The sequence below is a fragment of the Pristiophorus japonicus genome, chromosome 7 (assembly GCF_044704955.1).
Source record: "Pristiophorus japonicus isolate sPriJap1 chromosome 7, sPriJap1.hap1, whole genome shotgun sequence".
Taxonomy (NCBI): domain Eukaryota; kingdom Metazoa; phylum Chordata; class Chondrichthyes; family Pristiophoridae; genus Pristiophorus; species Pristiophorus japonicus.
The window spans coordinates 66,822,487-66,836,785 of record NC_091983.1 but is presented as its reverse complement, the minus strand read 5'-3'; the positions used below and the strand labels follow the sequence as shown (position 1 = coordinate 66,836,785).

Sequence of the window (14,299 nt, the reverse complement as noted above, 5' to 3'; positions counted from 1 at the left end):
ATGACCAAGAAAATGTCAATATACTATTCCTTGGAGATTTTAATGTATGAAAGCAAAAAAGAGTATCTGCAATGTAACTGAATAAATTGACACTTTGTTCATGATGACATTATGCTACAATTCATTAACCTTTGATTTGGAAGTGAATGCAGCTTTAAAGACCTCAATGAGAGTTGCTATTGAATATTGCATTGAATAAAAATTCTATTTTGTTTGGAATGTAGCTGTAAAAACCATTTATGATTGAGCGAGGGAAAATGTTTTTTTTTAAGTGTTCCTTTTTTCCCTATCTATGTGAAATAAATTTTTTAATACTGTATTAAGAGCAGAATTTATAATGACACAGGCTACTGCTGGTGGGGGGCTGTGAAACCAGTGAAGAAAGAGTCTCGAAAGCTACCAGTTACGGAATAACTGCCTGGCGGGTTCTTTCTGGTGCACCATACTACAAGCAGGTCACCAACTATGAGGAGGATGTTGGTGCTGTAAGTAGAAAATGTACTTTTTCTGACATGATTTTTTTTTGACACAAACAAGATGTTGATTTATTGCAGTAATAATCATTTGTGAAATAACTTTGAATTTTGTGTCAGAATTTAAATGAATACTGCAATTATTTTAATTATCTAAGTTTCAATGGTTAAGAAAAATGCTGCAGTTAGAGAAGCTGTTGATTCTTTTGCACGTTCATTCTTTCAGAAGAACATAACTGCACTATGGAAGTAGAGTAAACACAGCTGCTGAGAGAAGTTCCTTGCTCCCTCTTGCTGACATTGCAAGTGTAGGGCAACACAAACATGCGGGATGGCAACCCCCATGTAAGAGTGGAAAAGAAGAAATGGATTGATTGAAAATTGGGAGGATAAAGAAAGGAGTTCTCAGCTTTGGGATGAAAGGGGAGAATTATGCAGGCATTGAGTGGATAAGGAGGGAAATAATTTGTCCTTTTGAGTATACATTATCCTCAAAATTATGAAAAATCATCAGTCCCTTTTTAGGAGTAGTTGATTTCTCTCTCAAAAAATATATTTTTAGATAATTGAAATATATATATTAAGCCCCTGATTACGTCTCAAACATCCAAAATTGCTTCATGTATAATGAATTACTTTTGAAGTGTAGTCTCTACACTGCAAAAGGCAGAAGACAGAAAGGAGATAAGTAAAAGTGGAGGGCAGAGAAACCCAAGGCAAAAAACAAAAAGGGCCACTGAATATAAAGGGGCTGCAGGAGGGGTCAAAACTAAAAAATCATGGTTTAAAAACTAGGATTAAAACACTCTACCTAAACGCACGCAGCATTCGAAATAAAGTAAATGAATTGATGACACAAATCATTACAAATGGGTATGATTTGGTGGCCATTACAGAAACATGGTTGCAGGGTGACCAAGACTGGGAATTAAACATACAGGGGTATCTGACGATTCGGAAAGATAGGCAAGAAGGGAAAGGAGGTGGGGTAGCTCTGTTAATAAAGGATGATATCAGGGCAGTTGTGAGAGACGATATTGGCTCTAATGAACAAAATGTTGAATCATTGTGGGTGGAGATTAGAGATAGTAAGGGGAAAAAGTTACTGGTGGGCGTAGTTTATAGGCCCCCAAATAATAACTTCACGGTGGGGCGGGCAATAATCAAGGGAATAATGGAGGCATGTGAAAAAGGAACGGCAGTAATCATGGGGGATTTTAACCTACATATCGATTGGTCAAATCAAATCGCACGGGGTAGCCTGGAGGAGGAATTCATAGAATGCATACAGAATTGTTTCTTAGAACAGTATGTTACAGAACCTACAAGGGAGCAAGCTATCTTAGATCTGGTCCTGTGTAATGAGGCAGGAATAATAAACGATCTCCGAGTAAAAGATCCTCTCGGAATGAGTGATCACAGTATGGTTGAATTTGTAATACAGATTGATGGTGAGGAAGTGTCTCAAACGAGCGTAATATGCTTAAACAAAGGGGACTACAGTGGGATGAGGGCAGAGTTGGCTAAAGTAGACTGGGAACAAGGACTAAACGATGGCACAATTGAGGAACAGTGGAGGACTTTTAAGGAGCTCTTTCATAGTGCTCAACAAAAATATATTCCAGTGAAAAAGAAGGGCAGTAAGAGAAGGGATAACCAGCCGTGGATAACCAAGGAAATAAAGGAGAATATCAAATTAAAAACCAATGCGTATAAGGTGGCCAAGGTTAGTGGGAAAATAAAAGATTGGGAAAATTTTAAACGACCGCAAAGAATGACTAAGAAAGCAATAAAGAAAGGAAAGATAGATTTCGAAGGTAAACTTGTGCAAAACATAAAAACGGATAATAAAAGCTTTTACAGATATATAAAACGGAAAAGAGTGACGAAAGTAAATGTTGGTCCCTTAGAAGATGAAAAGGGGGATTTAATAATGGGAAATGTGGAAATGGCTGAGACCTTAAACAACTATTTTGCTTCGGTCTTTTACAGTGGAAGACACAAAAACCATGCCAAAAATTGCTGGTCACGGGAATGTTGGAAGGGAGGACCTTGAGACAATCACTATCACTAGGGGGTAGTGCTGGACAGGCTAATGGGACTCTAGGTAGACAAGTCCCCTGGTCCTAATGAAATGCATCCCAGGGTATTAAAAGAGATGGCGGAAGTTATAGCAGATGCATTCATTATAATCTACCAAAAGCCTCTGGACTCTGGGGAGGTACCAGCGGATTGGAAAGCAGCTAATGTAACGCCTCTGTTTAAAAAAAGGTGGCAGACAAAAGGCAGGTAACTATAGGCCGGTTAGTTTAACATCTGTAGCGGGGAAAATGCTTGAAGCTATCATTAAGGAAGAAATAGCGGGACATCTAGATAGGAATAGTGCAATCAAGCAGACGCAGCATGGATTCATGAAGGGGAAATCATGTTTAACTAATTTACTAGAATTCTTTGAGGATATAACGAGCATGGTGGATAGAGGTGTACCGATGGATATGGTGTATTTAGATTTCCAAAAGGCATTCGATAATGTGCCACACAAAAGGTTACTGCAGAAGATAGAGGTACGCGGAGTCAGAGGAAATGTATTAGCATGGATAGAGAATTGGCTGGCGAACAGAAAGCAGAGAGTCGGGATAAATGGGTCCTTTTCGAGTTGGAAATCAGTGGTTAGTGGTGTGCCACAGGGATCAGTGCTGGGACCACAACTGTTTACAATATACATAGATGACCTGGAAGAGGGGACAGAGTGTAGTGTAACAAAATTTTCAGATGACACTAAGATTAGTGGGAAAGCGGGTTGTGTAGAGGACACAGAGAGGCTGCAAAGAGATTTGGATAGGTTAAGCGAATGGGCGAAGATAGTATACAATGTTGGAAAATGTGAGGTTATCCACCTTGGGGGAAAAAAAACAATAAAAGGGAATATTATTTGAATGGGGAGAAATTACAACATGCTGAGATGCAGAGGGACCTGGGGGTCCTTGTGCATGAATCCCAAAAAGTTAGTTTGCAGGTGCAGCAGGTAATCAGGAAGGCGAATGGAATGTTGGCTTTCATTGCAAGGGGGATGGAGTACAAAAGCAGGGAGATCCTGCTGCAACTGTATAGGGTATTGGTGAGGCTGCACCTGGAGTACTGCGTGCAGTTTTGGTCACCTTACTTAAGGAAGGATATACTGGCTTTGGAGGGGGTACAGAGACAATTCACTAGGCTGATTCTGGAGATGAGGGGGTTACCTTATGATGATAGATTGAGTAGACTGGGTCTTTACTCGTTGGAGTTCAGAAGGATGAGGGGTGATCTTATAGAAACATTTAAAATAATGAAAGGGATAGACAAGATAGAGGCAGAGAGGTTGTTTCCACTGGTAGGGGAGGCTAGAACTAGGGGGCACAGCCTCAAAATACGGGGGAGCCAATTTAAAACCGAGTTGAGAAGGAATTTCTTCTCCCAGAGGGTTGTGAATCTGTGGAATTCTCTGCCCAAGGAAGCAGTTGAGGCTAGCTCATTGAATGTATTCAAGTCACAGATAGATAGATTTTTAACCAATAAGGGAATTAATGGTTACGGGGAGAGGGCGGGTAAGTGGAGCCGAGTCCACGGCCAGATCAGCCATGATCTTATTGAATGGCGGAGCAGGCTCGAGGGGCTAGATGGCCTACTCCTGTTCCTAACTCTTATGTTCTTATGTTAAAGTTGCGGGTACTTAGCCACTAGAACATGCCAGAAAAAGTTGGGGCTTGTCCATTCAAGTGTAAGTGAAGTTTTAACAGCGTGAAAAGTCTTAATTACTGCCAAACAACCTCTCTGGCACTGAATTTACTTTTTACAAGTGTGGAGTCTCATTCCTTCAGATTTTGATTGTTGTTGGAGATTTAAAAAAATATACATTTTTGTGTCTCATCTCTCTATCAATCCCATCTTTCTTTCCCTCTCTTTATTTCTCTTTCTGTATATGATTTTACATTGAATTAAATATTCTAATTTGCATTTCCTGCTTTAGTCTGTTGCTTCCCCTATTCACATAGGTCCCAGATCCTCTGCAGAGGGTACCGTGCTGTTTCAAACTCCTAATGATCATAAGTTGCCGCGCAAAAACCCACGAACAGCTGTAAGAAAAATAATGGCTGTTACTTAATCCCTAATGGTGGAATGGAATACTCTACTGAGATTGCTTGTGCCTCTAACAATAATGACCTGCTTTGGTCTTAAAATCATATCCCGGATAATTTTTTTTTAAACATTATACAATAACACACTGGACCTGAAATCCCAGTTTTGGGCTTCCCGCGGGCGCTCGCCTGAAAATAAGAAAAAAGTCCGCACCTACCTTTTGCTCCTGCGCCCTCCAGCAATTCTGCTCAGAGGCCTCCTCTTCCCGCGCATCGGAGTACGTTCACATCTTCGAGATGCAGAGGGAGGTGCTGGAGTCACGTGGCACTGGACAGCCAATGAAGGTGCAGTATTCTCATTCCTAATAATGGGAACTCCGTAAGTAAGAGTTCTCATTATTATGAATGAGAACCCCTCCCCGCCACCCCCCCCCCCCCCCCCCAAAACACACAAACACAAATAAAACTTTTAAAAACACCTCACATATTTAACATTAATTTAAATAAAAGTTAATGAAATGTGTTAGAAAAAAGGAATATTTTCAAATTTTTTTTTAAAGAGTATTGTAATAAGGGTTTAAAATAAACTTATCTTCGTGGACAGGGTTTTTAACATCAAAATGTGTTTTTAAATTTTATTTTTGTGTTTTTTATATATTTTAAAACTTACGCTGGTAAAAGTAGGCTATAGAAACATAGAAGAAACGTAAAAATTTACAGTGCAGAAGGAGGCCATTTCGGCCTATCGCGTCCGCGCCGGCCAACAGTGAACCTCGGTCAGCAGCCCTGAAGATGACATGTAAATATATGAACAATGGTGGACAGGTAAAGAGCATCCGGTCCAACCAGTCCATCCCACACAACTGCTATGCCCCATGTATCGCAACATTTTACACTCCACCCCACCCGGAGCCATGCGATCTCCTGGGAGAGGCAAAAAAAACAGATAAAAACCCAGGCCAATTGGGGGAAAAAAATCTGGGAAAATTCCTCTCCGACTCATCTCGGCGATCAAAACTAGCCCAGGAGACTATTCTGGCCGTATTAGATTCCCTGAAGTACTTACCATCATATCTGAGCCAGCCAACAAGAGGTTATCCAGTCTAATCCTACTTATCATCTCTCGGTTCGTAACCCTGCAGGTTACGGCACTTCAACATAGAAACATAGAAAATAGGTGCAGGAGTAGGTCATTCGGCCCTTCTAGCCTGCACCGCCATTCAATGAGTTCATGGCTGAACATGCAACTTCAGTACCCCATTCCTGCTTTCTCACCATACCCCTTGATTCCCCTAGTAGTAAGGACTTCATCTAACTCCTTTTTGAATATATTTAGTGAATTGGCCTCAACAACTTTCTGTGGTAGAGAATTCCACAGGTTCACCACTCTCTGGGTGAAGAAATTCCTCCTCATCTCAGTCCTAAATGGCTTCCCCCTTATCCTTAGACTGTGTCCCCTGGTTCTGGACTTCCCCAACATTGGGAACATTCTTCCTGCATCTAACCTGTCTAACCCCGTCAGAATTTTAAACGTTTCTATGAGGTCCCCTCTCATTCTTCTGAACTCCAGTGAATACAAGCCCAGTTGATCCAGTCTTTCTTGATAGGTCAGTCCCGCCATCCCGGGAATCAGTCTGGTGAACCTTCGCTGCACTCCCTCAATAGCAAGAATGTCCTTCCTCAGGTTAGGAGACCAAAACTGTACACAATACTCCAGGTGTGGCCTCACCAAGGCCCTGTACAATTGTAGCAACACCTCCCTGCCCTTGTACTCAAATCCCCTTGCTATGAAGGCCAACATGCCATTTGCTTTCTTAACCGCCTGCTGTACCTGCATGCCAACCTTCAAGTGCCCATCCCAAGCACCTTGTAAATGTGATGAGGGTTTCTGACTCTACCACCTTTCCAGGCAGTCAGTTCCAGACCCCCACAACCCTCTGTGTGAAGAAGCTTCCCCTCAAATTCCCTCTAAACCTTCCACCGACCACCTTAAACCTATGCCCCCTCGTAATTGACTCCTCCACTGGGAAATAGGCCCTTGCTATCCACTATATCCAGGCCCCTCAAAATTTTATACACCTCAATGAGGTCTCCCCTCAGCCTCCTTTGTTCCAAGGAGAACAAACCCAGCCTATCCAATCTGTCCTCATAGCTAAGATTCTCCCTTGCAGGCAGCATCCATGTAAATCTCCTCTGCACCCTCTCCAGTGCAATCACTTCCTTCCGATAATACGGCGACCAGAACTACACGCAGTACTCCAGCTGTGGCGTAACCAGTGTATTATACAATTTAAGCATAACCTCCCTACTTTTCTATTCTATGCCTCCTCGAAAAATTCAATCAGGTTGGTCAAACACGGTCTTCCCTTAACAAATCTGTGCTGACTGTCCCTAATTAATCCTTGCCTTTCTAAATGTAGATTTATCCTATCCTTCAGGATTTTTTTCAATACTTTTCCCACCACTGAGTTTAGGCTGACAGGCCTGTAATTACTCGGCCTATCCCTTTCTCCCTTCTCAAACAAGGGTACCACATTAGCTGTCCTCCGGCACCATGCCTGAATCCAAAGAGGACTAGAAAATGATGGTCAAGGCCTCTGCTATTTCCTCTTGTGCTTCGCTCAACAGCCTGAGATGCATTTCATCCGGGCCTGGGGACTTATCCATTTTCAAAGCTGCTAAACCTCTCAATATCGCCTCTCTCTCTGTTTATTTCATCCAGAATTTCACACTCCTCCTCAATAGCAGTATCTGCATTGCCCCTTTCCTTTGTGAAAACAGATGCAAAGAATTCATTAAGAAGCATACCCACATCTTCCACCTCCACACACAGATTAACCTCATGGTCTCTAATAGGCCTTACCCTTTAGTTATCCTCTTGCTCTTAATTTATAGAACATCTTTGGGTTTTCCTAGATTTTACTTACCAAGAATTTTTCATGCTCTCTCTTAGCATTCCAAATATCCTTTTTAATTTCACCTCTGAACTTTCTATATTCCTCCAGAAATTCTACAGTATTTAGCCATCGGTATATGACATAAGCTTTTTTTTATATCCTTCCCTGTAAGACCCTAGGAATTCTGCACCCTCTATACCCTTCACACTATATTTGTCCCAATCAATATTTGGTTAGTTGAAATCCCCTACTATTATTGACCTGTGGTTTTTGGACTTCACAGAAATTTGCCGACATATTTGCTCTTTTATCTCCCTCCCACTGTTTGGGGATCTATAATACACGCCCAGCAGTGTAATTGCCCCTTTTTTATTTTTCAGTTCGACCCATATGGCCTCATTTGATCCCTCTAACATCATCCCTCTTCACAGCTGTAATAATTTATTTAATCAATACCGCGACCCCCTGGCCCCCTTTTTACCCCACTCTCTGTCCTGTCTAAAAATCCTGTAACCAGGAAAATTGAGCTGCCAAACCTGCCCCTCTTTCAGCCATGTCTCTCTAATGACTATAATGTCATACTCCCAAATGTCTACCTGTGCTCACAGCTCATCGGCCTTGTTCTCACTATATTCCTTGCATTGAAATATATACCATTTAGCACAGGAAGGCCTCCTTGATTACTACTTACTAACCCTTGTTTCTCTGTCTAACAGATTCACTTTTTTACATTCTTGCTTTCCAATTTCAGCTTTACTTCCTTCCCTATTGAATTTGTTCTCCAATTCCCATCCCCCTGACAAGCTAGTTTAAACTCTCCCCAACAGCACGAGCAAAGCTCCCCGCGGGGATATTGGTCCCGGTGCTGTTGAGATGCAACCTGTCTGGTTTATACAGGTCCCATCTTCCCCAGAAGCAGTCCCAGTGCCTCAGGAATTTAAAGCCCTCCTGCACCAACTCTCCAGCCACACGTTCATCCTCTCTATCCTTCTGTCCTTGTACTCATTAGCACGAGGCACCGGTAGTAACCCGGAGATTACTACCTTTAAGGTTCTACCCTTTAATTTTTCTCCTAGCTCCCTGAATTCTGTCTGCAGGACCTCATCCCTCTTTCTACCTATGTCATTGATCCCGATATGGACCACAACCTCTGGCTGTTCACTCTCTCCCCCCAGACCACTCTGCGTCCGCTCTCTGACATTCTTGACCCTGGCACCAGGGAGGCACCACACCATCCTGGATTCACGTCGATGGCTGCATAAACGCCCCTCTATTCCCCTAACTATTAAATCCCCGACCAAGAAAGCTCTTTTATTCTTTGTCCCAGAGGCACCATCGCCCTCACCAGTGCTCAGAAGAGAATATCGGTTGGAAAGCGAGATGGACTCGGGGGTGGTGGGGGGGAAGATTCCTGCACTACCTGCCTAGTATTCTTCCTCCGTCTGGTGTTCACTCACTTCCCCTCAATGCGCCTGCTTTTACCAGGCGCAAGAGTTTTAAGGACATTCGTTGGGCAAGAGATTGACAGATCGGAAAAGCCAGTTTTCGGCACATGCGCATCCGTATTCCATACGGACCCTGCGGGGCCGGAATTTCAGGCCCATTATGTATAATGTAACTCTATTACAAGAACAAACTTTTTCAAAATTTCTAAATGATAAAATCATGTTTATTTAACTTCCAAATAATAACTGTGTCTTGTGTTTTGTTTTCAGTCACAGAGAGGCTTATTAAGGATGCTCAATTTTCGAGCCTTTTGGAGACGGGAACCAGAGCAGGTACGATTGTGATCATTTAGACTGCTGAGTCAGGGTAATTCCAGTCTTTGATGCCCTTTTTAAGATTTCTGCTCACAGTGGGGAAACACAAAAATAACAGTTATTTGAAATAAAAAATGGAAACAGTTATCTTTGCTCTATTTTCTCCTCTTCACTCTTCTATCTCTCTCCTCACCCACACACTCTCCGTCGCCTTTCTCTTGCTTTCTTCCTCCCTTTTACCATCTGCTTTTTTCTGTCCCACCTCATCCCTTTTTTCTCTCACTTGTTCTCCTCTTCGCCCATCGTGTGCGTGTGCGCACTCTCACTCTTTCTCCTTTCTCTTTCCCTCCCGTCACTCTTCTGTCTTTTCTCTCACTCTCTTGCCCTGTCCCATTTTCTCGCCCTGCCTGTTTTTCATCCCCACCCTGTTTTCTCTCTCTCCCTTTCAATCACTGACTTTCTCTTTCCTCTTCAGCCTTTCCTTACTTTATAAAAATAAATGCTTCAAAATACAATTTCCATGGAAATCACTGAAAAAAAATAGCCCAGTGGCTGTTTTCTCAGCTAATTGTTTGTCAACATCAAAAAGTTGACTTGGACACCTTATCGATATCATTTTATCAACCTTACTGGTTTTCTGTGTCAAGTTAAAAAGGGCTGCTGCAGGAAGAATCATTTGATCTGAGGTGCCAAAAGCTTGGTCATGCACTGACGAGAACTGTCTGCAGTGTAGCAAAGGGTTAAAGACTAATCTGATATTGCATGCATTGTCAGAATTTAAAATGGATTTATTGCTCTTTTTAAAATCGAATGTCTTGACGCATAGTAAACATATGTTTGTACGTGACATTTGTCTCACTGTGTGGTTTATAATAAGCAGTGTAATGTGCATAAGTATTTATATTGCACAATGGTTTTGATTAGTAAAACTTTTGTTTCCATTTTCAATGTGGAATTAGCAGCTGATATAGCACATGGTTCATATTTTCAGCCGGGTGCAACGGTTTTGCAAAACATATAATGATGCCGGAATAATCACATCAGTCCAAGAACGTGCAGATGCACGTATAGTGTTGATTGCATTTCAAAAGCAATTAGTAATTTTATACAAATTAGTGCAATGGCATTCTCGGAATGCAGTGATTTAAAAAATTCAAATTAATGTTCAGGGGAATTTTTTTGTCATTCCCATCCTCTTTTCCTTGGCACTGTTCATCTATAACACTGAAGCGCCTTGGGCCACCGCGCAACTGACGATGGCGTAATCACTGTGCCTGGCAACCGCATGGCGACCCCTTTCTGCCCGCGCAGCGGAAATTGGCCAGCGAGGCTGCCGCAAGCAGTATTGGTGCTTGTCTCGCGAGTTGCAAACCGGGCCGACATCCGCTCGCGGGACGGAGATTAAGCTGGAGGTGACAAAGGAGGACAAAGCAGCCCGCTTGATTGGCACCCCATCCACCACCTTAAACATTCACTCCCTCCACCACCGTGCACTGTGGCTGCAGTGTGCACCATCTACAAGATGCACTGCAGCAGTTCATCACAGCTTCTTCAGCTGCACCTCCCAAAGCCGCGACCGCTACTACCTAGAAGGACAAGAGTAGCAGGTGCATGGGAACACCACCACCTGCAAGTTCCCCTCCAAGTGACACACTATCCTGACTTGGAAATATATTGTCGTTCGTTCATCGTCGCTGGGTCAAAATCCTGGAACTCCCTCCCTAACAGCACTGTCGGAGTACCTTCACTACAAGGACTGCAGCAGTTCAAGAAGATGGCTCATCACCACTTTCTCGAGGGCAATTAGGGAAGGGCAATAAATGTTGGCCTTGCCAGTGACACCTACATCCCGGAACGAATAATTAAAAAAAAAACATTCATATGTACTTTGTTTTGTGTTGAAAAAAATCTGACCTTACAATGCCTCAGTTTTTAAAAACCTCATCCTTGTTTTCAAATCCCTCCATGGCCTTGCCCCTCCCTATCTCCGTAACCTCCTCCAGCCCCACAAGCCTTCGAGATCTCTGCGCTCTTCCAATTCTGGCCTCTTGCGCATTCCCGATTTTAATCGCTTGACCATTGGCGGCCGTGCTTTCAGCTACCTTGGCCCTAAGCTTTGGAACTCCCTTCCTAAGCTTCTCCACCTCACTACCTCTCTCTCCTCCTTTAAGATGTTCTTTAAAACCTACCTCTTTGACAAAGCTTTTGATCATCTGACCTGATAGCACACTTCTGTAGTTTGGTGTCAACATTTTTTTTACTGATATCGATGTAACGAACTGGGTGGATAAAGTAGAACCAGTGGATGTAATGTATTTGGACTTCCAGAAGGTGCCACATAAAAGGTTACTGTACAAGATAAAAGTTCACGGGGTTGAGGGTAATGGATAGAGGATTGGCTAACTAACAGAAAACAGAGAGTCGGGATAAATGGTTCATTCTCTGGTTGGCAATCAGGAACTAGTGGGGTGTCGCAGGGATCAGTGCTGGGACCCCAACTATTTACAATCTATATTAACGACTTGGAAGAAGGGACTGAGTGTAATGAAGCCAAGTTTGCTGACGATACAAAGATAGGAGGACAAACAATGTGTGAGGAGGGGACACAAAATCTGCAAAAGGACATTGGCAGATGGAGTATAATGTTGGAAAGTGTGAGGTCATGCACTTTGGCAGAAAAAAAATCAAAGAGCATGTTATTATTTAAATGGAGAAAGATTGCAAAGTGCTGCAGTACCTGGAGGGGGGTACTTGGGCATGAAACATAAAAGGATAGTATGCAGGTACAGCAAGTGATCAGGAAGGCCAAGGGAATCTTGGCCTTTATTGCAAAGGGGATGGAGTATAAAAGTAGGGAAGTCTTGCTGCAGTTATACAGGGTATTGATGAGGCCACACCTGAAATACTACGTGCAGTTTTGGTTTCCATATTTACAAAAGGATATATTTGCTTTGGAGGCAGTTCAGAGAAGGTTCTCAAGGTTGATATAGGAGATGAGGGGGTTGATTTATGAAGAAAGATTGAGTAGGTTGGGCCTCTACCATTGGAATTCAGAAGAATGAGAGGTGATCTTACTCGAAACGAATAAGATTATGAGGAGGCTTGATGAGGTGGATGCGGAGAGGATGGTTCCACTGATGGGGGAGACTAGAACTTAGAATAAGGGGCCGTCCATTTAAAACTGAGATGAGGAGAAATTACTTCTCCAAGGGTTGTAAATCTATGGAATTCGCTGCCTCAGAGAGCTGTGGATGCTGGGACATTGAATAAATTTAAAACAGAAATAGACAGTTTCTTAAATGATAAGGGAATAAGGTGTTATGGGGAGCGGGTAGGGAAGTGGAGCTAAGCCCATGATCGGATCAGCCATGATCCTATTAAATGGCGGAGCAGGATCGAGGGGCCGTATGGCCTACTCCTGCTCCTATTTCTTATGTTCTTATGTTATAATGCGCCTTGGGACTTTTTGCTCTGTTTGATGCGCTATATAAATGTAAGTTGTTTAAGTTCATTTGCACTTTTTTTTCCTGTGAGCACATGTATCACTTGTGACAAAAGGTCTTGCTTTCTGGCCATGATCCATTATTTTTTTCTTTATGGCATTTACTAAATTTGGAAAAATAAACTATTTTGTTTGCTATACTTTTTGGGTTAAGTGAGAAGCAGAATGATGTGAATTGCAAACCTTACTTTGATAACAGGCATTCAGACGTTGCTTGAACACTATTTTCATCAGTGCCACAGAAATCAGTTATGCGCTTCACCTTTGTGGTTGCTGTAGGAGGCGAGCCTTCAGTGTTGTTCCTGTCATTTGAGTTAATGTGGCAGCAAGTGGTTGGTGTGTTCTTTTCATTCGGGCAGTGTTGCACTCGGTCTTCAATACTTGCTGACGTGTTTTCTGTTTGAGAGGTGGGAAATGGGGTTATGAAAGTGAGGGTTCAACAGGTGGTGTGGGAGGGAAATCCATAAAAGAATCAAACACAAGTTCAGAATGGCGTCGTCCTACTGTCCTCTTTTTGTTCTGGAATTTGTTTGCACAACTTGTAAGAAGATTTAAAAGGAACTGCCACTTTTCTTCTGCACTATACTTTTTAAATGAAGCAGGTGCCAATGCAGCGATCTCCAATCTTCGAAATATCTGTGCTTATACTACTTGTGCTTTTACTTGCCTCTGTTCAGCTGGACCCGCTTCTCACCTCAATTTCACACGGAGTGTGTCTGCATTCTGCACTTTAACAGGCCATCTTTGATAAGTCCCAAGAATGTGATGTGCAGTAGGCCAGAAACTAGTGAGGAAAGTAGAGTGCCACAACAGAATGACAGTTCCCTGCGAGTGAGTAAACTTCGTTCCTCGTGCACCAGTTTTGCAAACAAAATCACAGAATTTTGAGACTGTGCATGCTGGAATTTCAGAGGTTGTTAAATTCCTGAAATACTTTTATTACCTCTATTTTAATCAGCCTGCTCCAGCTCTGCCACTTCAATTTTTGACAAAAATGAGTCTGGATTCTGTTTATAACCTGCACTTGGCAAACTGTTGTCCTTCTCTTGCTGGAAGCCAACCCCACAGCCAGAGGGCAGTGCACACCACATTACAGTCAATGGATACCATTCACTGGATAAAGCAAGCATGGTATCAAATGAGAGACCATCATTCAGAGCTTCCTTGATTTGGGACTGAGGATAATCATGCTCAAAGTTGCAGATCAGAATCACAAGTTGTTAGAATTGATGCCCAGAGCTGCCAAAGCACTATTATTTAGTGAACCTGTATTTATAGATTTGTATGCAGGTTTTGATTTGGATATGCCAAACATTAGAGGATTGAGAAAATTACCTTGTGGATATTAATCGCATTGCGTAAGCAATTGATGTCTGAGTGTGCTGGCAATGAATCAGAGGAAATGTGATAATGCCGTGAGTGAACATATGCCTGTTTCCTATGCAGATTGTGACCGTTTGGTAGAATTATTGAGGAAGAATGAAACTGATGTGGAGATGTGTTCTGAAACTTTCAAGTCCGTTTACTACCAGGCAAATTGACCGTCAACTTA

General features: G+C 42.5%; 1 protein-coding gene across 1 annotated transcript in view; it reads left to right on the top strand.

The window, feature by feature from the left end:
- The window catches only part of nbas (NBAS subunit of NRZ tethering complex), a 357,427-nt gene that overhangs the window by 52,516 nt on the left and 290,612 nt on the right, over positions 1-14,299 (top strand). The window contains exons 10-11 of the mRNA XM_070885013.1: positions 347-485; positions 9,201-9,263. Coding sequence (XP_070741114.1) covers positions 347-485; positions 9,201-9,263 — 202 coding nt within the window. The remainder of the gene's footprint in view (positions 1-346; positions 486-9,200; positions 9,264-14,299) is intronic.